This window comes from Oreochromis niloticus, linkage group LG6 (assembly GCF_001858045.2).
Source record: "Oreochromis niloticus isolate F11D_XX linkage group LG6, O_niloticus_UMD_NMBU, whole genome shotgun sequence".
Classification (NCBI taxonomy): Eukaryota; Metazoa; Chordata; class Actinopteri; order Cichliformes; family Cichlidae; genus Oreochromis; species Oreochromis niloticus.
Window position 1 is genome coordinate 10410371 of NC_031971.2, and position 26085 is coordinate 10436455.

The 26085-nt window shown below is 39.5% G+C and overlaps 1 protein-coding gene across 4 annotated transcripts in view; it reads right to left on the reverse strand.

Moving 5' to 3' along the window:
• The window catches only part of LOC100691490 (vasorin), a 34835-nt gene that overhangs the window by 6975 nt on the left and 1775 nt on the right, over positions 1-26085 (reverse strand). Inside the window, exon 2 of one of the 4 annotated variants that reach the window (XM_025907684.1) lies at positions 23512-23588. The exons of 2 other annotated variants lie outside the window; for them this stretch is intronic. Coding sequence is in view for 1 of the 2 variants with exons in the window: in XM_025907683.1 (XP_025763468.1) it covers positions 7382-7387 (6 nt within the window). In the remaining variant the exon portion in view is untranslated. Of the gene's footprint in view, positions 1-7381; positions 7460-23511; positions 23589-26085 lie in introns of those variants that run through there. One more of the 4 variants, XM_025907683.1, reaches the window with a different exon arrangement.

The window sequence follows — 26085 nt, forward strand, 5'->3', positions numbered from 1 at the left end:
AGATTTACATTTACACAAGAAAGATATGTACAACTTATTCATACACCTGCATACATACAGATACACCCATACAAACATACACATACATACATGTATATATACATGCATATATGCATGCGTACGTACATGCACACACATATTTCCACATACACGCTTACTTTTCATACATACACATACATGCCATTCTACTTTTAGGATCAAAAATATGATGTTGGAACTGAGCCTAACAAGCTGCTTTAAGTTACTCACGCCCTTATTCAGACATCCCCACAGTAATGGAATGAACCATGTCACATGTGATATTTACCTTAGATGGTGTACAGAACTGTCCACGTGCTGATTCCAACATGTAATCCAAAGGCGTACATGACTTATCAGCAGTAACGGTAACATGCATACATGTATAATTAAATGTGACTTTTAGTTCCCCATATAAGCATTTCATGAGCTGTTTTTATTCTTCATGTTTCACAAAAGAAAAGTACAATATAAAATAAACTGCCTCTTTGTCCCTGTTTACTAAATAACTTTCAAAATATCTTTTAATACAGTTGTCACAAGCTGTAGCTACAGTACTGTAGCTGTGTATTTGATATCAAAATGAGTTGGTGTAAATAATTTTCAGTCATCTATCAAAACCTCGTCTCATTATGTCTTTTGACCATTTGACCAGAAATATTTTTCCAAGACTTATAAAACTTACCTGACGTCAGACAGCAGCAATGTAAATTATTAAAACTTGTGTATTCTTTACTTTCTACATCTTTGTTTAATCTTGACCATCGTTAATTTCAGTCAAGTAAAAGGAAAATAAGTTGGTAAGGCTTTTAGATAAGTGTTAAACACCACTGTGGCAGGCCAAATGAAATGCCTTAAACATAATATTTTCAAAGAGCTTACAGGAAAGCACATTTATTCTTAACTTTCTGCTTCACAAACACCTCATCTATTTTGAAATTTCAAAGGAATGACAGGATAAGTAGGAGGGGAAATAAGGAAAGCTTAAAGCTCAATCTCAACATAAGCACTTTAAGTTCCTCTGTTTCTTCTGCTGTCTGATATTAACTGGGTGCCAACATCATAAAGCCAAGAATCTGCCAAGCACAGCACTCCAAAAAAATGGACATATACAGTCCACGCAAGTAATCGTGCATTACGCTGCAGTCACAGAACTTGTTGCAAAACCAGTTCTCTTTATTCTTTCATACATGTATAATTAAATGCGCCTGTTTTCTGTTGTCACAGTAGGACGTAATGGCACACAGCACATCCTTAGCCATGGAGGCTGTGTGTTGAAAGGGGAACATGCTCATCAGAAGATGAAAATTAAACAGTTCGGCACACACCCGACCTGCAGAGCAGCAACGCGCAGGGCTCTGAATGTATGCACACAGGCACGCACACATTCCTGCACATGTTCACGCCAGGAGACACACACAAACACAGAGTCTACAACACAGCTGGATTCTGTTACCCACAATACACTGCAGCCATCTCTCACTGTGAGACAGAATGAGAGGCCCACATAAACTTTAGTCCTCCCCTGTGATAAGAGGTGGGCAGCGAGAATAAATGGAGATGGGGAATTGCAGAGAACGAGTGTGAGAGGTAAGATGTTTAAATAGCTGGTTAGCTGACGCCTGCCACCGTTCATCCACAATTTGCTGTAAACAAAGACTCACTCCTCTAAACTTAAAGTGCATGGCAAAACCCAAACATGATTGTGTTGTGTATTCTCTCAAAGCAAGGTGCAAGGAGTCTTGGTCCTGTAGAAGCACAACTATGGTGACTTGACAACAGAGAAAGAAAGTTCCACGGCATTATTATAAGTTGAACCTTATTTTGAAAATCTGGAGAACAGTCACATGGCTTAAAAAAGTTAGATGAGGGATGAAATGTCTTTTCCAAATTTTGATCTTTTTTATTCGTAACAACAACCTCAAGAAACCTGAGCAGGCTTGTACAAAACATTCTGCTCTGCTTTTGGTTTGTTGCTATGACTTCTGCTCCATCAAACTTTATTGGACTGATGTCACTATTTTCCCAAATGTCAGCAATGAAATTAATGAAAAATAAACCTCAAACTAGTAGTTGCTATGAATTATAATTTACCTCAAAAAGAACATATGCTCCCTCTCTCTCTTGCACTCTTTCTCCCCCTTGCTATGGCTGGCTGTACTGTAATGTACCACTGTTAGTTGTCAAGAATAGGATCATAAGAAGCACAACAATGGAAACAACACTCTTTGCAGAAAGCTTGTTATCTGAGACATGACCTTAGGGGGTTTGCACTGCCATTTCTCCCTCTGAAAACTACCATTCGGTCACTGGATTGTAGAGGTAGATGCTGCTCTTATCAATGATTATCATGATGACCCTTGAGATGATAGTCATATCAGAAAATTTACAAATAGCAACTGCACTAGAAGTATTCCAGAGATGCACGAGGAAACAACCATGAAGAGGAGATGATCCAAATTTCAAACACCTTTGGTATTTGATCTTATTATTTGTGGAGTTGTGAAACTTTATAATGGCAAATTTTATATATATTGAAGGGTAAAGATTGCTTGTGTTGAAAGCTAATATGCAAATTACGGAAATTCGCATTGTTCTTACTGCTACCAAAGGCTGTGCTGCGTTTCCCTCTTGGCTAGAATATCCAGATCAATGACCAATGCAAAAGGGCAAAATACATTTAAACCATTGTTGTTTAATTACTGAATAATTATTGTCTTTACTCTTTATTCCTATCCAGTTTAAGTACTTACATGTCAAAGAAAGCAGGACAGCTAGTTGGTGAAGGCTACGTAAAACGCTGGTATTAATTACACTTCATACCAGCATTATGAGGATTGGTAAACAGAGACTGCTAAAAACAGAACCAACTACAATGGCTGTGTAAAAGTGCAAACAATTGAGCAGTCATTTGGATAAATTGTTTAGAAGACAAAAGTTTGTGGTGGCAAATTATTCACATTTGTTTTTTTTACTGACACTGAATTGGATGATGGAGAGACTGGCAGATGTGAAAGAAAAAGCATCAGTGGTGAGGGCACAAAGAAGTAAAGCGGCGATCATAAATTCGTGTTAAAAAGTTGTTCTGCAGGGAGATTACTTCATTTTCTTTTAGAAAAGAAAGGAGTTTTGATTTAGTGGTACCAACTCTTCCAAAGAGGAATATCGCGTTACCTCATGCTTGAAAAGCTTACCAGTAAAATCAGTTTAACAAGGTCTTTCTTTCTAAAACTCTTACCCCACAACTGTTTTGTAAGAAGATAAATTATAGCCAGTGCACTGTATATGTACTGTACTGGGGTTGCACAGGAACGTAAAAGCACATGGACAAACATGTGTAAGGATATTATAAATAAAACAGATTAAGGCTTAACACACACAAAGTAAATAGAAATGTTATTCTGATGGGCGTGCTGCATGAAAGGTCAGTTGTGTAAAGGATTTTGTGGTTGAGCAAGTCTCTTTATTTTCCATGACCTCAAAAGTTATGATGACTTCTAGGATTAGTTTGTTAATCTGAGCCTGACATGACGTCTTTTCTTTCTTGCCTTAGGAACATATAACGGAAAGTTGCATCAATCTTATCTGGATAGACGGTCGGCAAGCCTGAGGATTTATGTTGCATCAACTATTCTCATAACCCAAGTATCTGTAGTAAAAAAATTAACAGAAGATTAGATTAATATATACCATTGGGTGAGATTAAATGAATATATAATCAGGGCTTTATGGTCTGAGATTACCAATGCAATGACTATAAATACAAATCATCCAAAAACTATAAATGACAATCCAAAAATTACAAAACACAAAGGAAATGTTTAGATATTGTATTGTTTTCCCATAGATTTGATTTTTACTCATGGGAGTAGTACTTTACTACTAGTTTTCATCTACAAATATAATTTATTAAAAAGTCTTCTGTGTGAAAAAATAACAGAGAAAGATAATCAGCTCTCTCCAATGAGCCTCTCATTCTCCATTTGGGGTAATCTTCTACTGTAGCTAGCATTTTTTGCTTTGCACAGTGCAGCAATCTGTTGAAGGTTCTGATTAGAGTTGTCCTCCAGTTCACAGCAAAGCTCCAGAGCTGAACAATGACTACCATCATCAGCTGCAGTCTAATGAGGTCTATCTGACAGCAGGACGAGAGACTCAGTGAAGAAGCAGCAAAATGATATAATGACCGTATATCCATGCAATCCATGAGATTGACTGGGCTGACTGGTTAGCAGCCACTAAAACTTTATAATAAGAACAAATGGATTGTTAACTACAAACCTACTGGTGCTGGTCTTTTGATTAAAAAAAGATAAAGTACCAGAACTACGGGATATGTATTCAGTCTCGTGCAGTCCTTTAAGTCCTTTAATGTGAAATAATACATTTACTGATCTAAACTATAAAAGGAACATTCCCACAAAGTTAGTCATCGCCTGTGAGGTTTTTGGCATCACACGTGCTGACAATCTATATTAGGATGAAGAAGAATCGCATGCACAACGAGCCACATGAAAGACACAATAAATAAATCACATTAAAAGCTTAGGTACAAATACAATTTATATTTCTTTGTCATTCTCTTCAACTGCATTTACTTCTTGACTTGTTCTTCTGTGTGCTCTCAATAGAACCATTGTTTTTGGCAAAGTATATACAGCTCCACACTTAGACATGTATCTGTGACTCATGTTCCCCTCCGTCTCTCATTAACCATACCTGCTTTTGTACTTTTAATAGAAGCAGTTACATACTAGCTAAATTGTATGAGCGGACAACCTTTTTGACACTGGTAAGGGTAGCTTCAGATATATTATGAGGTTTGAAATATCAGATAAATGGCAATTAGAGCTGAAAAGCCAGAGTAGGGATCCAGTATCTGCCCTCTAGTAACTTACAATGGGTGAGTTGCGGTATCCTGTAAACAAAAATCTATCAGTGAAAGTATTATGACTTTAAGTCTGCCAGCACATAATGACAGTTAACCTGGTTATTGCCTTGTAGATATGAGATTTGTGCAGAGGATGTGTAATTAACAGTAGAAGCCATTATAGAAGCACTGAACAAAGTAACCTCAGTCAGCTTTGTGGATGGTTTTGGCCTCTGGTGGTTTCACCAACGCCTTGGTGTGGTGTTTTAAGGTATGGGAGTGTTCCAGTTATGCTCCTGCTATGCTGAAAATGCAGAGCAGTGTGCTGCGGCTGCCTGTTAGACCTTGAGTCCCATCTGTGGGTTTAAGGAACATTTCCGTAAGGAAATCCAGTCCCCTTCCCAGTAGAATACTAGAAGGTAAGCTTACCTTGAGGTATTCATGGGCAAAAGCCAACAGAAGAATATCCGAACAGATTTAGATTTCCTCCTGAAGTAATTCCAAATAGAGCTGTACTGACAAGTACTTGACAGTAAAACAGTGTTAGTGTTGTTGTAGTTTTGTATTTGATTGGACTTTGTTTTTAAATATGTGCAGATACTTTGGCTAATCTTACAGGGACTGAATGATTCTTAAGAATTGGTTGGCTTTATTACTCTTCATTGATATCTACTTTTTAAAATCAGAATCTTAGCCATTACCAGGACTTACTAGGACACAATTTCTAACAAGCACATCTGTTATGCCCCAGATGTACCTTTAAACAATGATAACTGCAGAACTGCATTTTGGTCTCTCTGTGCCAGAGTTTCTGGCAAACCTTAAAGAGTCATTTTTTTCATCAAGTTATAAGCTAAGCCCATGTTTACCAAGTGAAGTTAAAAGCAAATATGTTGTTTTTGTGTCTGATCCACCAGCATGATTCACTTCCCAGCTCCTCCAGACTGCATGTTGAAGTAAAGCAAGATACTGAACCCCAAGTTGTCAGAGTACAATTTGGGTGAATGTGTGTGTAACTGTGTGAATGAGGCTTGTAATAAAAAGTACCTTGATTGCTCAGTTGGAGTAGAAAAGCGCTATATAAGAAAATCTAGGGTAGAAAACACATTTATTGTGCCTTGTTGCTACTAACTCATTTAACAGCTGTACAGCACACTAACAGAACACAACAGAACACAAACTGAACTTTCATTCGTTTTTGCTAACTAGAAGAATATGTCTGTGTGTCTTAATGTGCTTTTGTTTCATCTTAACAAAATTAAGCAGAGAGATATTGTGTATGCAAACATAAAGAGGAGGAATTAGCCAGCCTTGTTGTGTTTACTTGTGGTACACCAGCCACATGCCTGCATTCAGGGTGAATGTTGGTGACACTGGTTTTTCCACCGAGTTGAAGCCTCAACATCAGCAATGAGGCACCACAACCACAGTTGGGTATTCTGATGTAACAATTGGAGCAGCAAACAAGTCACAAAATCAAAGGTTGCGTGCATGTCTTCACGCTCAAGTGCCTCCAAATCTGTTTTGTCAATCAACAGTTGTAAATAAGCCTGTCACCTGGAGTCAGCTTCACACAGGTGTGCCAGCAGGCAAATGGCAACAGGCACAACCCATACAAGCATGCCTATTCTTTCACCCACCTCCTCTTCTTACTACTTGTACAAATTTTTCTAAACCCTCCCAGTGAGGTATGTAATCCTCCAGATGCTCCTTTTGTGGGTATTTTCCTTACAGCAAGAGTAAGTGCATAAAAACAAGTCTGATATCTATAAATGAAGCCTAAAATAAGTAACACTCAAGTAACTTGTTATTGTCTTTTTGCAATGTTTGTAAAGTCAAACTTTTTTCACCCCGAAGCAGCGAGCCTCCTCATTCACCTTCCTCGGATCTATCAGTTCTCGGCCTGCAGTCACTTGTCGCTCACTTTAAAGCGCTATTCGCTGTAAACAGAATCTCTGCAGCAAAGACAGTGACAGAAGTCACAATAGCAATGAAGACTTTTGAACAAAAGCCAAGGTTCTCTGAGATTTTTACTGTCATTTTTCTCAATTAAGTAAGCCCGCCCCATCTTCATTTCTATTGCATCCTACAATCACTGCTTTATATCACAAATTACGTCTTTAATGTTAAACACACGTAGGGCTGCACGATTTTGCATAAAATGAGAATCACGATTTTTTTTGCTTAGAATTGAGATCACGATTCTCTCACGATTTTCTTTTCCAATATAAATGTTTATTGCACTTATTAACTGCACATCAACTTCGTAACAGTAACAGTTGAGACTGAACATAAAAACAATAAATGTCTCACTTGTCTACTCTGACGTGACGACGTAGTGTTAGCTTGCGGTGCTGCTACTATGGCAAAACACAGCTTGCAAATGGTATCTTTTTGACTCTCATCGTCTTCTTTGAAACCAAAAAAACTTCCACACGGAGGAATGAGAACCTTTTCTTGGAATTAATGTTACAGTGGGGTTGTCATTCTCACCACCATCAGCGAGCTTTTCCTCTGTGCTCATTGTGTTTTCAGGCAGTTTCTCTCAGTGCTCTCCGTTGTTTTTTCCCTGCCAGCTGGCTTCTGTATCACGTGGTATAAGGCTCCGCCCTTGTCATTTGTTGAGCAGGAAGAGTGAGCGTTTGTTTTCATGCAGATTATGTCCCGGATCAAAATGCGGTACAATCGTCATCTTTTTTTCTTTCTTTTTTTAATCGTTGTCATTTGGAAATGAGATCGCGCATAAGTATGAATTGAGATCGCGATTTTCTAACGATTAATTGTGCAGCCCTAAACACACGTGTGATGTAACTGTTCCTTCTTCATCTTTCTCCCTTACCTTCACCCCAATTACTGACTGATGTTTGCCTGTTTGCATACAGGGCGCCCTCATGTTTGTTCAGCCCTCTGGCAGGGTCCCTGTTAGGCATGACTGTGAGAGAAAAGTCGGGTGGTAGAAGCCTGTTCTCCAGTTTGTGCAAGTTTAGACAGATGCTTTAGACAGATAGCATCTTCACAGCTTATCTGCACTTTAAGAGACATCAAGCTCAGGTTTGGTTCTGACTAATCTAATTTGTTTGGTTCATCACCGCAAACATACACAGAGACAGAATGTTAAGAAAGCAGAAACTCGAACTGAAGCTTATCTTAATTGGCCGTTTACTGGTCCACATGAACCATCTGTAACCATGTGTACAGAGTATCCCATTCATATGCACTCAACTAACTTTGAGTTACCAGAACCCAACAATAAAGTTATCTTGGATAATTATTGATTTTAGGGGTTATAATCAGTTTTGTGTTGCATTGTATTGAACTAGTGACCTGTCCAGGGTGTACAGCTGCCTTTTAGCCTATTTCAGCTGGGGTACGCACAAGTCCATAACTTTAAATCTTTCCCCCCATGAAAACTACATTTAACCTCACCTGTACCCTGATGAATTTTGACAACTCAATATACATCAATAAATGACAACTTGGTTTTTGTTCTTTCTAAGGCTAGGCCTAGTAAGCCATTCGCTCTTTTGTCCTGGAATCAGGCCTAAAATAAGACAAAAACTGCTCAATTCAGAAAAAAAGAAACAACAGTTACCCCTAGTATGCTTAGAAAGAGTTTAGTTAGATAAGCAGTTATAAAATTAATTCATTCAACGATTTCCTCAACCACTTATCTAATTTATATTATTTATATTATTTTTCTTTATATTTTGGTGTTCAAAATCTTACATAGAACCAAATTTGTTCTGCGAACGTGCCGGAACTTATTTTCACCACAAGCTTCGGATGCTAGAGCACCGTTTGCGCGACTGTCATGGGAGTTCTCGCTTGACCAAAGTGTACTCTGTAATTTGTGCGGAAATTTCACTGGGGTGGTGAAAAATCAGAAGCAATCGGTGCTGTTGTTTACAGTCACACATCTAAAGATCAAATTTGTGCAGCACCAGTGAGACTTTGCAACATAAATGCAGAAAATGCAACACACACACACACACACACACACACATATAAAATATAAAACAGGCCAAAAGCTTCCACCAACCGTCCCCTGCAGCTCGGTCATCTTATTAAGGCAGTGTTCGGCCAAGGAGTGTGGATGGATTTACTGCTGAGAAATTATAGGAAGTGCCAGTAGTATAATTGGATTTTAACTGAAAAATGAGTTCACCTTCTGAAAAACCCATTAATATCAGGCACAAACGGTTCATGTTTGTATGTAGACGTGCATCACTAAAGAACGATTTTGGCATCGATGTGGGATGAGTGTTTACTTTGTCACTTATCTATTTATTTTACCTCCTGACAGATCCTTTAAAATAAACACACACACACACAAGCCCATTCTTGTCCCTGCTGGAAGGGGAATCAATTAGTGCAAACTGAACTGCGTGTGTGTGTGTTTGTTTGGCTCAGTTAAAGCCACTGACCTTGACTGGTTCATGACCCAGAAACAAAGGCTGCATTTTACACAGGAACAGATTTTTAACTCTTTGCAGTGCTGTTCAGAGCTAAACCAGGCCGTCTGTTCTATCAGCTTTACAAGACCAGACCTGTTCCCTGCCAGCATTTCCACAGTGTGAACGCAGCTACAGACACATAAAATGTGTCCTGGGAGGGCGACTTTGCTGAGAAGCCTTTGTGTCGGTGAGAGACGGAAAATATATGTGTATCACACATACACACAAACAAACACACTCTCTAAATAGTGTGGTTCCTGCACACTATTTATAGTGGCAGGAACCGGATTTTCTATCTGTTTGTGCTTGCCTCACTATCAGCGCTCACAGATAATCAAACTCATCATCACCTGCCTCGAATAACCGGAAACTGCCTTCCAGTCAGTCTGCAGTAAAGTGACTATAACTTACTGTGGTATACCGCAGAGTGTAAGATTGTGAGTCAAACCACTTAAGTCGCCCAACGAATGATGTAGTGTCACGAGGTCAAAGGTCATGTTAACAGTCTGTCTTACTTCTTAGGTTTGTTTTCATTCAAGAAGGAATGTGATGGATGTTAAACAGCAAACTATACAGAAAGAGGAATAAGTTACATCAGAAATTTGCCTCCGTGTGCAACCAATTCATTTCTGTTATCGCTGCTAGCGTGCTTTTTTTTGATGGCCCCACATTGCAAAACTATGACTTCAGTATTATAGCTAACCAAAAATATGTTAACTTAAGTGATGAGTAAAGCTGTATCGTCTCTTTAACCGATCGGCTGCTTGAAGTAGAGGAGGATGTAAGTGTTTAAATCGAGATTACCTTAATTTGCTACAGCATATATCGTGCGCTCTACTTGCAGGTCTATCTGAGGACCCTAAGTTGGTGTTGTTTCTTCATCATCATAATAATGTTTGTCCAGGATCAATATTGCAACAGACTAATCACGTTGTGATGTCATATCTTTGGAATGTGGAGGAAAAAGGAAAAGAAATGCTTTTGTTTACATATAACACCCTTCTAGAACAAATGGTAGTCATTCCAAGTGTTTTCTTTATTCCTTTATGCTTTAGAATAAATAATAGTGCTTTCAGCGTTAGCACAGTTAGCTCGTCAACGCTTTAGCGCCGTGCAGCCCCACGCACGGGGTGATCCGCATTAACTCGCTAACGGAGATTTGCCGCGTTAATGTGGTTATGGCATTAACGTCATTTTAACGAGATTAATGGTGACACTTCTAATAAATATATAATCAAGTTAGGGTTGCTCATAGCCAAATTTAGCTTATGCATGTTGGTTTGCTAGTAATAGTTTTTAATAGCATTAGCTAACGTCTTGGGTAATGCTAACTGAATGCTCAGACAATGTGATTGGTCAGTGGCAATACTGATACCGGAATAATGCCAACAAAAGGATCAGATTGTGCCTATATGCTATCCTTTAACGCCTAAATTAATTATAAATGGGAAATTCAAGCTAGTATTCGTAGGTTATTACACTTTTTAAAAGAACTTATTTGATGAGTTAGCGATATGCAAATATTTGCAAAGTTTAACCTCAAATTTGGCCCATTCGTTTTTAACAAGGTGTTACTTAGATTGGTGACAATCAATAAAAGTTCAGTAAACACAAACATAAAGTTTGCAGGTGCCAACAGGTTTTGGCACTTCCACAGAACTCGAAGTAAAGGGTGTTTTCAAAGGTTGTTTGTTCCTCCCGCTGTCAAAAATCATTAATCAGTCCTGACAGGCTTTTGATGTCGAACTTTTCTCCCTGATAAAGTAATACTCATGATTGTCTGTCCAGTGAAAATAGGTCAGATGAGAGCAGACTGACCTAACCATCGACCAGTTGATCCTGAAACTATGTCACTCGATGTCAAACAGAGTCCAAGAAAATTGATTTCCAAACAATAAGAGAGTCAATAAAGAATTTAGCTTGGAAGAACGACTTTCAATATCCATGCCACTGAGCAGCTGTAGCTGTGAAGCAGTCAGACAAAACGACATAGTTTTAGCACTTTTATCAGCGTATCAACAGGTAATTGCTACAGCCACTGGTGTGTGGAAAAGGAAGCTTGTTAGACATTACAAAAATTGTGACTGGCTGATTATCATCACCTCTTTTGGCTGTACTGTACTGTTAACAGCAGTAGCGGTTTGTTTTTCTAACAAACTGTTTTTAAGGAGTGTGCTACAGAATCAAATCAAACTGGTTTAATTTAACTTGTGGTGCAGAACGACAGCATGTTGATTTAACAGCAGTTACACAAAAAGATCCATGAAAGCAAAAAAGTGGAAAATGCTACAAAGTCTTTAGTTCAAGGTAAAAATATGAATGCAGAGAGTCACATGTCACACTGCTGTGCAATAGCAAAGAACAGTGTAGCTGCTGGAGAATGGTGAACAAGACATGAAAACTTTTATTACCTTTAAATTCCACATATGCTGCCCTACCTGCAACAAATCCAGTGCTTCTTTTTTGTTTTAAATAACAGACATGGCATTCTGTATGTCTGCAGTAAAATGCACGGCGTGCTGGAATCAGACTCCCGGGAAGACAAATGTGAAGGAGCAGTGCTGACACGCTTCACTGCAGGCCAGGCGTTGACACACGACTCAGAAAAGCCTCGAGGCTCGGAGGGATGTTTGGAAAAGGAACGGGGAGAAAAAATGGTGTCATGTTTATGTAGATGGATGGAGTGTGAATGCACAATCGCAACACATACACACAGACTCCCACTGAAGCCACAAGTGACCTCCTTTGATTTTGCACTGATAGCATAAATAAGGCTGGCTTTTTATGTATGCCAGCTCCATTTAATAGCTAGACTTGATATATATTGTAGATACCTATAACAGTTAATTTGCATAGTGTTAACCTTTGCAAAGCAGCTGATGGTATCCGCTTCACACCTCTGTTTCACAGAAGCTGAAAGAGGCCAGTGACAGCAATCAAGCCTACTCTAATGCTCAGGTTATTTAAAATAACACTATTTTAGTTAGGAAAGCATCAGTTTGTAGAAAGTACGAAAATACAACATGTAAAGCTGTTCTTCAAGCTTCCATTTATAAAAAAAATTGTTTGTTTCAACTAGAGGAACAAGGCTGAGTCAATGTGCACTTTTTACTTTAATGTGCTCTGGTCACTGCTTATTCAGCTGTCCTGTGTTGCTATCTCCAGCTGACAGACTACACTCAGTTTAAAGTCCTTTGGATCCTGTATGAACTCTTAGATTTCTTTCTACAAGTCATTTTACATGCAAGGCATGCAAAGAGAATCTGTAGTAAGTTTCTTTGCTTTGTCTCTGATCTTCTTACTGGTTAGAGGGGGTAAAGGCTCAGTTTGAAAAACATGAAATCCCTCCATGCTACAATCAGTTTAATCTCAGTTTAACAACTTCTGAATTAGAACTGGCAGCTCTTTATAGAGTTGCAAACATAGTGACGTTCCCTCTAGATCTGGCAACTTCTGAGGCCTCTTTAAAGATCCCCGCATTTAAAAAAAAAAAGAAAGAAATGTTTGGCCAAAGTCGACTGTTTTAATGAGAACAATTTATGTTACAACATCAAGAATGTGCAAATTATTTTGAAAAATCTAGCAACATTTAGCAACCCTTATAGCGGTCTTTAGTTTCTTAGTGTTGAAACCACAACTAAACTCACTGAAGCAGAACAACGGAGAAACAAATAACACCTAAAGATCTTTTGCTCTTTGTTATTCCTTTTTTTTATATTTTCCTTGGAAAATGGGTGCAGGGATTTAGTCTTTGGCCTTAAAAAAGTTTTTTTGTAGAGTTGTAAAAAACACAGTTTGTACAATTCCAGTAAGCTTGGAAGTTTTTCAGGAATTGTTCTTCAGGCGACAGTCTTTTCAGTGGTGGCTCTTAATCTTTGGAACAACTTATATCTGTCAAACTGTGTTATGTTCACAATTTGACAAATAAATGGGGACAAACTGTGTGTCTGTGCAACAGGCTACAAGTAACAAGGTGCCTAAAAATATAATTTATGACAAAATACTAGCTTATCCCTTGAGACAGGCGCCTTTTTTAAGTTTGAATGATTCATAGGTCAGTGTTGAGTGGCTCAACAAACAAAAAAAACATTCCTCTAAAAATATTCGTGTACAAGGACTGGACTGAAAATGAGTGAAAAGAAAAGCCTTCAGAAAGCCTGGAGAACTATTGCTCAAGGCCACGATTAAAAAGAAATTACGTCTGGCTCCTTGGATGCAAAATATAAAGAAATACAGGGGTGGACCAAGACTTTTGCAGAGTACCATATATGAAGACTAAAGAACAACAGCTAACGTTAATGGTGCGTGAGGTTATCTATCACCTTCATTAACTGGCAAACTCTGGGTTTAGCAGGACACATCCCATCCTGCACCCCACTTTTTCTATCCCTTTGAATAATGGCAGCCATCAAATTTAACTAAGCAGGGGGTTTAGTGAACGCCAGAAGTCTGTGAACTGAACAGCAACCCAATCAAGACTCAGCACAGATATATTAAGACCAAACTGCTGTGATTGAGCCTGTGAAATTGCTTCATCAATCCTTGCAACCTCAGTCTGTCTAATATATCCCATCTGTTCTGGGGAAGGGAGTCTGGTGTGTCTTGGCCTCATCCGTGGTATGGAGTAAGGTTTCTGCAGTTGCCTGACCTGCTGACTGCTTGTTTTGGACTTTGCATTGGTCTGTCTATGTTTATGGAGTGTCTTATCCAGCAGTCACAGCTAATGTAGAGCACATTTGACGGACACTAGTAAATCAACACTGGCTCCTATCTACAAACTTAAAACGGAGTCTGCCACGTATCTGAGAGCAAATTTTAGTTAGTGCACCCTAAAGATTAATAAAACGTGTCGTTGTTTGCTGTCTCAAAATCAAGCACAGCATTAGTTGCAGCGGTCCCAACAGATCAGCTCACCTTTACTCATGGCTCAGCTGATACCTTAATGCAAATCCATTTGGATGCAAAGACGTAAGGCACGGCTAATCCTGCCTACAGTTGTGGCACATCTGCAGGCTGCTTTGCAACCCATCTCCAATTCCACAGAATAATTGATGGAACTTGAGAGTATCTGAACCACAAAACAGCTGCTAATTTGCTGCTAACAATTCACTAACAGACCCCAAAGCAGCAAAAAGTGTGGATAAAATTAATTTCAGGGGATAAAATTATCAAAAGTGTCCCATCTTAAGCTTACACTCTAAACTTCAAAGTTGAATTTTCATATCTTCTACCATCCGTCTTTGGCATTGATATGAATACACTTGTATACACAGGCTACATTTCCACTATGAACCCCTCTGCTTGCCATTGTTGTTTAAGCTGCTAAAAGCTAACTCTTGATCCACCTCTGCACTCTTTGAAGTGGAATTCATCTGTGAACAAGATGTCCAAATTAAAAATACCACAAGCTCGCCCACAGCCACATTCTGCTATGCAGGGTTTAGCGAGACGGCGATGTGTGTAAAGTGCCAAGTCAGATGCATGTTAGACGACAATAACTCAGACACACAGCTGCTGTCAGACACCGGGGGAGTTTAAATAAAATGTAATTGCCACTTTTTACCCAAAATGTTGTTGTACCCAGGTAAAATTTGTTTGTCTTGAGAATAAAAAAAGCTGAGATATTCTTGACCAGATTTTCTTTTACCCTGGCTTGTGGGAATTATAAGGAAATAATCCTCCTCATGATCTTATCCATGTTACACATAAAAAGAACAGCTTGAAAGTGGTGACGTGAACAGACGTTCCTCATGAACAATAATTACTTGGCGTAATTCTTCTCAGCTTTCTGCTCAATTTAAAATCCGAACTCCTGTTTTACAGCAAACACAGTGATGAGTCGATAAAACACGCTTTGGCCTTTGATTTTTTTTGTCACTGCAGTGTGAGACATATACATTTACATATGTAAATACTTTTTCCCTTTTCTTCGTTCAAAACCCCATGATGCATTGAGCACTGTAAAGCAGTGAAGCAGGAAAAATCTAAAAGATATATTATCATCTTGTGAAAAGCTTACTTATCTTTTTCTTTATATAATCATTTCTAGGTTTTATATTCCAGACTTAACTGCAGCCAGTTTCACCTTTCAAAACACCGCACACCTTGGAACATCGTGACCCTAACCTGCTCTCATACTAATAAGCAAGGAAGTAACAGTTGCACAAGCCTCTTCAAACTCTTTTGTCTTGCTTTGGTGTTCCAAGTATCACCAGAGGCTCCTGGCGAAACGGAAACCAGTCGAGTCAGTTTCTTCCCATTTGGATCACCTATATTGCAATTTTGACTCAGACTCAACACTTTTTTTTTCTTTTTCTTTTTTTTTGCCTGTGCTTCTTCTGCTTGGTCAGTTTTCTTGTCCCGGTCTTCTGGTTGACTGAGTCCCCCTTTGACTCCTGACCCCTTAATCCCCTGCCAGCTGCAGCGAGGCCCCCCAAGGAAGACCTGTGACTGTGCGTGCCTGTGTGTTTCTATCAGTATGTATGTGAGAGAGGCAACAAAAGTTCTATGCAAGATATGGATGAGCACTAGCATACAGTACACTTCTGTACTGATTAGCATTGTCTAAAAGCTTTTTTTCTTTACACATCATCATTGCGGATTGACATGTGCATGACATTTATCCTCTTACATGAAAGAATTTCTGTTAAATGATAATGGTAGTCTTGCCAGTTACAACATAACTGGCAAGACTCAACATTCATACAAACAGCCCATAAGGTTGCTGCTAATCCACCCGAGGCTGTTATTGAACAGCGAAGCAGTGATTTATGTTATTCACAGTCTGACTGTTGAATTTCTTGGATAATGAGTGTAGCATCACACCTGCAGTCATGGATGTGATTCAGCCAACTTTACAGTAACTTTTGTTGATATCTTTTTACTGTTGCACAACTCTTACCCCCAAAGGGATCAGTTATGCCTCTCCATTCATTAGTCACTGTTACACTCTGTCTATCTATTGGAGGCCATCCCAGCTGACATATGACTAGAGGCAGGGTACAACCTGGACCATCCAGCCCACCCCAGTCCATCAGCAACCATTTTTACTCACATTCACACTAGAGCTGGGCGATAAAACGATAACGATATGTATTGCGAAATAACTTTTTCTCGATAGAAAAATTAAACTATTGCGATAGGCCTCATCTCTCTTGTCCTCTTAAAAAAAAAAAAGAACAGCCAATCCAAATTAAGTAGCGCAGAGCCGAACCAATCACAGCCGCAGCGTCACGTCACGTGACTTGTTACGTACAGCACAAGCGCCAAGGCGCACATGTGTATTTGTTTTTGCAGCCGTGCAGCCCAGGTAATGAAGGAAATGAGTTTGCCGACTAGAGAAAAATCAACCGAGAGCGTGAGCGAAGGTTACCGAAGAAAAAACAGATGATGGTTCCAATGCTGGAGAGATTGTCAAACGGAAGGGCCACAGAAGTTCCGTAGTGTGAAGGTATTTCGGCTATTTCAAGTCTGACAAAAAACACAGTAGCGCGCACTGTAAATTGTGCGGAAAGCAAGTCTGGAAATACAATAAAGCGGTGCATGCTCAATCTCTGACTGAAAGCGCTAATTCGTCATTCGGCTTTTGTCAGACTAAAGTAACTGTTAAAACTGTTTGAAAAGCTAAGCTATACAACAAGGAGAGATTGAGAATTTCCTTTTAGTTCTCAGTTTATTTGATATTGACAAAAGTTAGTCAATTTTGTCTGTTCTTCCGTAAAACGACCTAAGATTTATTTTAAGAATTAATATTTTGTTTCTAAGTGGAATTGACAATTTAGTGGTCTGTTTTGTTTCTTCTATTTTGAAACTTAAACGCTTTAGCAGCTGCCTTTTGTGTAGTTTGCAATATTTGCCTTTATTTATCTGAAACTGAAGTCTCATGTTCCTTAAGTACATCTACCCTGTTGAACTTATTATGGGAAATAAATATTTTAATTAAAACAAGCTGCTAATTATTTCACATTTTACTTGTGAGCAACGGCACATTTAAATCTTACAAATATAGTTATTTGGCTTATATCGTGATATATATCGTTATCGCCTGAAATGAAAAAAACATATCGTGATATGAAAAAATCTTATATCGCCCAGCTCTAATTCACACCAACGTCCACTTAACCAAAGACTGTTTTTCTTCCATTTGTGGGAGTAAGCTGGAGTACCCGTAGAGAACATGCAAACCACCATGCCACTGTGACATCCCAGTTTAGTTTCACCTAACATTTTAAAGAGAGGAATCCTGAAACTAACAACCATTAATTAGTTGGTTTGTGTTTTTTTGTTGGTACTCCCTTAACTTACACCAAATCCTGATCAACCGCCTAGAGATTTTCCTTTCAGTACTCTCATGTACCAATTGACTGTTCTGTTGCTATCACAGGGCAACTCTAATGTCTTATTTAGAGTTAAGATATCAGTCTCCAAGTTAGTAATTTAAAAATACAAAATTTAAAACCAGATTCCTACCCAACAATAATGGCCTGAGCCCAGCTCTAGAAATTAGGTACTAAACTTGCTAGCAATGGGTCCCAAGAATACTCTTGACTTCATTCTGCCATAGCAAGCTTTCAGTAACTCTTCATTGAGTTAAATGAGCAATCCTGACAACACAACACCAAAGAAGACTGCAGAATGCTACCAAGATAATGCATACTTTGAGAGCCATTGGTGCACTCCAGAAGTCGAAATGTCTAAGGTCCTAGGTAGAATTTTCAACTGGAACGTCCCCTCAGGTCAGACTTCCAGCCTTCCACCAACACCCGCACTACCAAAGCTTGAATGCATGTTAACATTAGTAAAACTTGCAATCTTTAAAGTCACTGTTGTGTATTTGTGATTGGCTAAAAAAGTGATATTAGGGCACTGACCAGGATCTGCCTTTCAATGTGCTGCAGCTGTGCTTTTAAGCCAAACTAATAAGCATTACATTGCATTGCTAGTGATGCATGGATGCCTGTACCTTGCTAAGGGGCTAAACAGGTCCTGTTTTTTCTTGCTTTTCCAAGTTGACTGTTAAAATGCACTCAACACAGGAGTGACGTCACTCCCAGCACCGATATCTGACTTCTAAGGCGAACATTAAGCAGCGTAATATTGTGACAGACCAGCATTAACATTTTAGGAAACATGTAACAGAAGATGTACCTCACATCCTCACATTATTTCTCACTAGTTCATTCCACTTGTACTGTGCATACTTGTTATGCATAACTCACCTATTTTCTACGATTATTATTTACTCTGTTTTGTTGTTATTTTTTAGTCCAATCAATTTTCTACAAGTGTGAGCACCTCTATACCTCTAAAAGCAAAAGTTTCTGTAGTTTATAGAACTCCGTTGTTTTATAAGACAATGTACAGGGTGGGCCATTTATATGGATACACCGTAATAAAATGGGAATGGTTGGTGATATTAAAGTCCTGTTTGTGGCACATTAGTATATGTGAGGGGGCAAACTCCTCAAGATGGGTGGTGACCATGGTGGCCATTTGGAAGTCGGCCATCTTGGATACAACTTTTGTTTTTTCAATAGGAAGAGGGTCATGTGACACATCAAACTTATTGGTAATGTCACAAGAAAAACAATGGTGTGCTTGGTTTCAATGTAACTTTATTCTTTCATGAGTTATTTACAAGTTTCTCTTTGTTCACAGCTATTGACATGTTGAAGAGGTGAGGAGCGATCGAAATTGTGTTGATATCTGGTGAACGCAGTAACCGGGTCATTGCAGCAGATTTCAATGCAAGACACCCTACGAGACCACCCATCTCCCATGCTACAGTTAGCAAACTGCTTGCTAAGTTTCGTGAAACTGGTTCATTGTTGGATTTGCCAAAATGTGGACGCAAGAAAACTGTCACTAATGAAGAAACATCAGTGGCTGTCCTAGCTTCATTCAGCAAGAGCCCACAGCGTAGCACTCGCCGCATGTCACTGGAGAGTGGCATTAGTCGAACATCCCTTCAGCGGATATTAGCTACTCACAAATGGCACCCTTACAAACTCCAGCTACTGCAGCATCTCAACAAAGATGACCCAGATCAGCGCATAGAATTTGCAGAATGGGCAAAACAAAAATTGGAACAGGACCCTCAGTTCACGCAGAAGATTTTGTTCAGTGATGAGGCAAACTTTTATGTGAATGGTGAAGTTAACAAACAAAACCACCGCTGTTGGTCAGACACTAACCCACATTGGATGGATCCCTCCAAGACTGTTGGAACAACAAAAGTGATGGTTTGATGTGGTATATGGGGTACAACGATAGTGGGTCCATTCTTCATCAATGGAAACCTCAAGGCCACTGGATATTTGAAATTGCTACATGATGATGTGTTTCCCTCTTTATGCACTGAAGCTGGCACGTTCCCTGAGTTTTTCCAGCAAGATGGTGCACCACCACATTATGGGTGCCAGGTCCGAGCATTCCTAGATGAACAGTTTCCTGGAAAGTGGATTGGTCGTTGTGGCCCAGTTGAATGGCCCCCAAGGTCTCCCGATCTGACCCCCTTAGACTTTTATCTTTGGGGTCATCTGAAGGCAATTGTCTATGGTGTGAAGATACGAGATGTGCAGCACCTGAAACTACGGATACTGGATGCCTGTGCTGGCATCCAGTATCCTGCGGTATTGCTATCAGTGTGTGAAGAGTGGGAGAAGAGGGTTGCATTGACAATTCAACACAATGGGCAGCACATTGAACACATTTTATAAGTGGTCAGAAACTTGTAAATAACTCATGAAAGAATAAAGTTACGTTGAAACCAAGCACACCATTGTTTTTCTTGTGACATTACCAATAGATTTGATGTGTCACATGGCCCTCTTCCTATTGAAAAAACAAAAGTTGTATCCAAGATGACCAACTTCTAAATGGCCACCATGGTCAGCACCCATCTTGAGGAGTTTTCCCCCTCACATATACTAATGTGCCACAAACAGGACTTTAATATCACCAACCATTCCCATTTTATTACGGTGTATCCATATAAATGGCCCACCCTGTAGAACAGGAAAGACAACAGCAAGTCGAGGTATCGCTGCTAAAGGTGCTTCTACAAGCTACTTAATCATCTGTAGTCAACTCTGTGAGACTGCAGAGAGCCGCAATTTAGAGGGCGTTTAATGTAACTGAATAACTGTTTTGTGTAACACTGATCTCAATTTCTTCTTTAAAAACCTGTATGTTAATGTGCATTATATTCTCTATTAAAAAAAAACCTCACTCATGAATTGTGCAAATAGGCAAACGGAGATTTGCAAACAGACAAAATGAGGTCTTACCTGTCTGAGAGTAAACACGATACTGCACATGAACCTCTATGCAGACCTATAGAGGTCCCCTAAAGTAACACCTCACCTAACAATGACTCGGCAATCTTTCAAAAGTCCTGATGCATACAACTAGTTAGACACACACGTCAACTATAGTGCACGCGGCTGTGGTGAGCAACAACGCCTGTTTGTCAAACGGCCTCTCTCCTCACCTGTTGTGTGTTTGACTTGTTGAAAATATCACAGGTCCAGACCTCTGCTCTTTGAAGTGCTTTGTGAGGCCCTGCAGTCCCCAGGCCATGTGTGTTTGTGTGTGTGTTGCCTTGTGCTGTTGAATGGGAATGAAAGGGTGTATATGTGTGCAAAGCAAAACTATGTGCCCCCAGGAGAAAAAAAAGATGGAAAGGGGCTCAGAAAGAGGGGGCTGGAAGTTGGGCTTTCTCTAATCTACTACACTACCCCCATCCAAAGACACACACACATACGCATAGATACACACTTGCCCTCAGGTATATCTCCCACTGAAGGACAGAGTGGTGAAGTGTTACCTTAAAGGCAGATTAAGGAGCAAGTCTGAATTTGAAAGCGTTCTTTATATGAAACAGAGACTGATTCTCTCAGGTCTCAATTGGCAAGGAAAATGCTTACTTGCTTAATGGTCATTGTCATTTTTAGGAGCTGATTTTGCAGTTTTATTAACGTGTCAATCTCAAGGGGAACTTGGATACTGAATACTAAGATTTTGTTCTTAAACTCGTCACACATTAAGTGCTATAACCCGAGTGGAAAAATAGGTATTTTCGGGTCATCAGAAGGTTAACTGTTGTCTCATCCTGCATTCTGCATAAAGCAACACAGACACAGTTGCTCTACTGGAGGCATCTTACATCTCCTGGTGTCTCCTGGTACCACGCAGGAATGTTACAAGGAGCCTGCATGTGTCACGCTCTTTACCTTCCTATTGAGCCGCCAGTGTTTATAGAACACACTGTGAGGGTGGGGTGGGTGTTCAGGAGGGGGGGGACATGCTTCATGGGTTAGTAAAACGAGTAACAACTCCTAAACCATCCATGGTGGTGGAAGGGGAGTAGGCAGGGTTTAAACTCAAGGAGGGGTTCCCCTCTGGTGAGCATGTTAAGCCTCATGTTGTTATGTGTTGTTTGAGTCTTGAATTCCTCGGCTGTCAAGGAGGCTTGTAAAGATGTAACGTGAGCCTTTTTTTTAATGTTGCTGAAAACAGAGACCAAATTTAGCAATATAGCCCAACTCCTGTCATTCAAATGCATGTTTTAGTGGATTTAGGCAAAAATTAGATGCATAACAGGCTGCAAGAAAAAAAAGAGGCATCCACTTCCAGTAACTGAAACAATCTTTGTCTCAATCTTAGTTTTTTTTTTTTTTAAAGTAAATTGAGTACAAGCATATTTTTTTAAGCTGTTTTGTGTTTGATGACGTAGCAAATTTGCTGTCTTAAAGGTTTTGAACAAAACAATTCAAAGATGTTTTTTGTGATTGTGGAAATTGGGATACTTCAGTCATTGAGATAATAACGTGATATAAGTTCCTCTTTCCGACACTTAAATTGTTTAAATTTATCACACTAGTTAAGTTGGAAAGAAATGCATTCATCAACTGCTAAAATAACAAAAGGGAGCAAATCCAGAGCAGCGTAATGACCCAACTCGGCAGAATGATTTATTGGCAGTCGGAGGCTTGATGTTGGACGTCTGCTCCATCGGCGTAGCCCTCACTTCCTTAAATGTTCCCAATTGAGCTGACAAGCAGCTCAACCCACCGCACATCTGCAACAGCAGCAAGAGCGACTTCTTCCCTCTATTTTTACACTTTGTGCTCAAATACTGTTGCAACTGAATAACAGCGGAACAACAGCTGATGATACTGATAAAGCTTTTGGTTTAAAGCTACAGTGTGAAAACATGTCTATGTAAATATTCCACCGTTCAACTGATATATTTTTTTGTAGAAAACGTAACGATTCCAGAAATGGATTTTTCCGAGAGAGGAGATATGCTTTAAAATTTCTTACAAGTAGTTATGAACAACAAATTAAACACACATAAACTCATTATTGGACTTTATCTGAGATTCAGACACGTATTTCTATGGTATTAAAGTATACTGAAACAAATTTAAGGCTAAACACCAGAACAGCACTAAATAAACAAGGTAGCAGATGAAAGTCAGTTTCAAATGAAGTCTCTTACATTCATTTTTTCCATTGCAAGGCTTCTGTTGAAAGGTTTTTGGTGTTCTAAACAGACTGAAGGTGTTTTCACACATCCACTGTTGAGTCAAATTCGAACTCTGTTTCATTTCCACCCTTGGTGCGGTTCACTTGTGCAGATGTGAACATGGTAATGGCACTTGGGTGTGGACCAAAATGACCACCCCTGATAGGAGTTGGTCTCAGTCCGGTATCAGGCGAACTCCAGAGTGGTTCGTTTATGGTGAGAATGTGATCTGACCTCGCGCCAAGCCAAACACCAGGTGCACGCTGCAAGTTTGAGCTAAACGCTGTGCATTCTGGGATGCAGCAGAGTACCGCAGATGTGCAAAGTACACAAACTGTAACAACCAGAAGTAAAATGATTAAAGTCGCCCAGATAAATAAAAATGTCAGGAGTATAAATGATCCACTAGTTCAGGCTACAGCACCTTCTTCCTATACTGACTTTGTTGCTCCCACCTCAGACACAATCTGACCTTCAGGCCTGAATTTGGTCACTAGCTGACTAAAGTTGTTATAGGCAATATAGTATAATTAATACAATTGAGAGTATGTACTGTCTGGTGCCTGTAATAAGGTAAAGTTTCTTCCAACACTGTGCTATTAATATTTCCATTATTTTTTCAGCTTCGATGCGCTGACCTCACACTACTTCCTGGTTTCTCAAACCTCCTCACGTGGTTTTGTAGTGACGCATTTCAGTTCACCTGGACTTTTCTCTGTTGGAAAAACATAGAAGTTTACAAACTCGTCAGCTGATTTAGAACAGAGTGTAAAAAAAAGGTGTGAAAACGCTCTAAAACTTAAAAAAATTGACACTGAATGTAAACAAATTCTGTTACTGATTATGATACAGGCAGGGTGGTTATCACAATTTACCTTGGATTAATTGGGACTTTCTGTTCCACATAAAAGAGAAAACCACAAAAAAACATTAGTCTTACAGAAAAAAACAAAGCTGGATAACAGAGAAGAAGAAACCAGAACAAGGGAGCAAGAGGGTGAGGCTTGACGGGAGCCTCTCTGCAATGTAAAAATGTCACATCTGCACATGTAAAACGCAGCGGACGCAGAGAAAACAAGAAAGGAATGACAGAATGGTAAAAGTGGTCAGGATGAAAACAGTAGGGAGAAACTTTTCATTCAGGAAAGCCAAGAAAACGGTGCCGCCAGCTCATCAAGGCTTACAAATCTACGGAAACATAAATAGCACGGTGTTGGAGGAAAGTTCACATCATTACAAGGGCTAGAAAATAAGTACTGCTTTTTGTGTCACTAATGTTGTTTGCCTATAAAAAGTCTACTCAAGTTTGGTACAGTGACCGAATTCTGACCTCAAAGGAGGGGTGTGTGTGTGTGTGTGTGTAAGATCTAGGTGTTATTCAACTTATGTGGATGTGAATGCATTTGTAAAGTCACATTATGGAAAGTCTAGCTAGTGTTATATACCTAGAATATATAAAAATGAATGTACCGACTATGACTTCACCCATCATTTTGTGGACTTTTGTTCTGAAGCCTGAAGTTTTTGGTGTTGTCATCTTGGATTTTTGAAAGCAGACGATCAGGAGTGGGACAGTAACCAACTGCCAGTCACAATCACAACACAGCCACACCCTAAGGCGTAACCCTGCTCTATCGCTCAGAATCATAATTTACCAAATGAACATCAGATTGCATTGACTAAGATTTGTAAACTAGCAGCTGAAACCATGAACTCGTTAAGAACGGTTTTACTGAGTTCAGAAATAAAGGGAGAAGTGGGCTCCCTTCTGTAGAACGTGGCTGGTGGGTCGCCACTTGTTGGCCATTAGAAAGAAAGGTTCAGCTACTTTTTGGATCCACAGGCTATGTTCACTCCTTTAGCAAAGAGTCAAGGTGTTAAGGCTAGGAAAGAAGTCAATAATGTTGAGCTTAGAGGAAGACTCGTGGAAATGCAAATAAATGTAACGTCTTCTGTATAAATGGTTACGTTTAGCTGTGAAACATCTGAGGACCACAGGGCTCATTTAAACTCCACTAAGAGGAGGGTTTTAGCTGGTGTGGCAGATAACAAGTGAGATCTCACACACAAACACACACACACACACACACACACACACATCCAATCCTCTTCACCTTGTACCTCTTTACTTCATTCATGGGCTTATTAACTCCCTGATGGAGGAACTTTCCTTCATGTTCCCCCTTATTTAGTTGTCATGGTGGCTCGACCTGAACACTTATTAGCTGACCCCTGGGATTAGTCCAAGCTTGAGATGAGGAGAGTTGAGGCTAAGCCTTCACCTCGAGGTGCTCGCTGCAGCATCTCACCAGAAACCTTAATTAAATTGCTGAGACACCGCATCAGGAATGTTTGCTTTACTCTCCTGTATTCACTTCTGTCCATCCCATCTGTCTCCACCTTTCTTTGCTTTTCCCATAGTCATACTCCACGCTGGGTTTGTTATACTACCCCAAACTCATCACGGAGCAGACAGTGAAGGCAGCGAATTGCAATATAAGGAGAAGACGGGAGGTCACATTCAGCATATTGCTGTCTAGATTTATTAGATAAACAAGTCAGTCATGCATTGCCGGCATTCCTTCTACATATTACCACTGCAGTATCAGAGAGTTTAGACATGAATATTGATGACTAAAAATGCTCTTTTTAATGCTTTTAGAAGGAAGGTGATGGATGGATAAGATATAAATATTGTTTAGAATAACTGTTTATTTTTCAAAAGTTAGAAAACACCCCTGTACCCTGCCTCTTGTCCTATGGCAGGCTACGACCCTGAAGTGGATGAGTGGAAAACAGTAAAATGCCCAGCACAGCTTTCCAAAACCCCTAGAGGAATCTTTGACTCCTTGCCTTCTATTATCACAACCAGAGATTTATGCATTTGTGTTCTGTTGCTTATTCTATAAAATGTCAGGGGGAAAAGTGAGAAATCCACACCACATGATCCCAAAAAAGAGAGCACCTTGTTAAACTTACAAAGTTTTGTCACTGATATCAAAAGTTTTTTTTAAGTGTTCAGTTTACAAAAATATCAACCAAAGACAAGCAAAAAAAAAAGTCCTTAAACTTGAGTTGGAAGTTGGAATCTGTGTTTTTGATCATTATCATACTTTTATATTTAAAATATGAGTGAAGCCAAACTCTTTAAAACAGCCACTACATAAAATGTACATACATATATATCCAGGCTTGACAGGATAACATCAGAG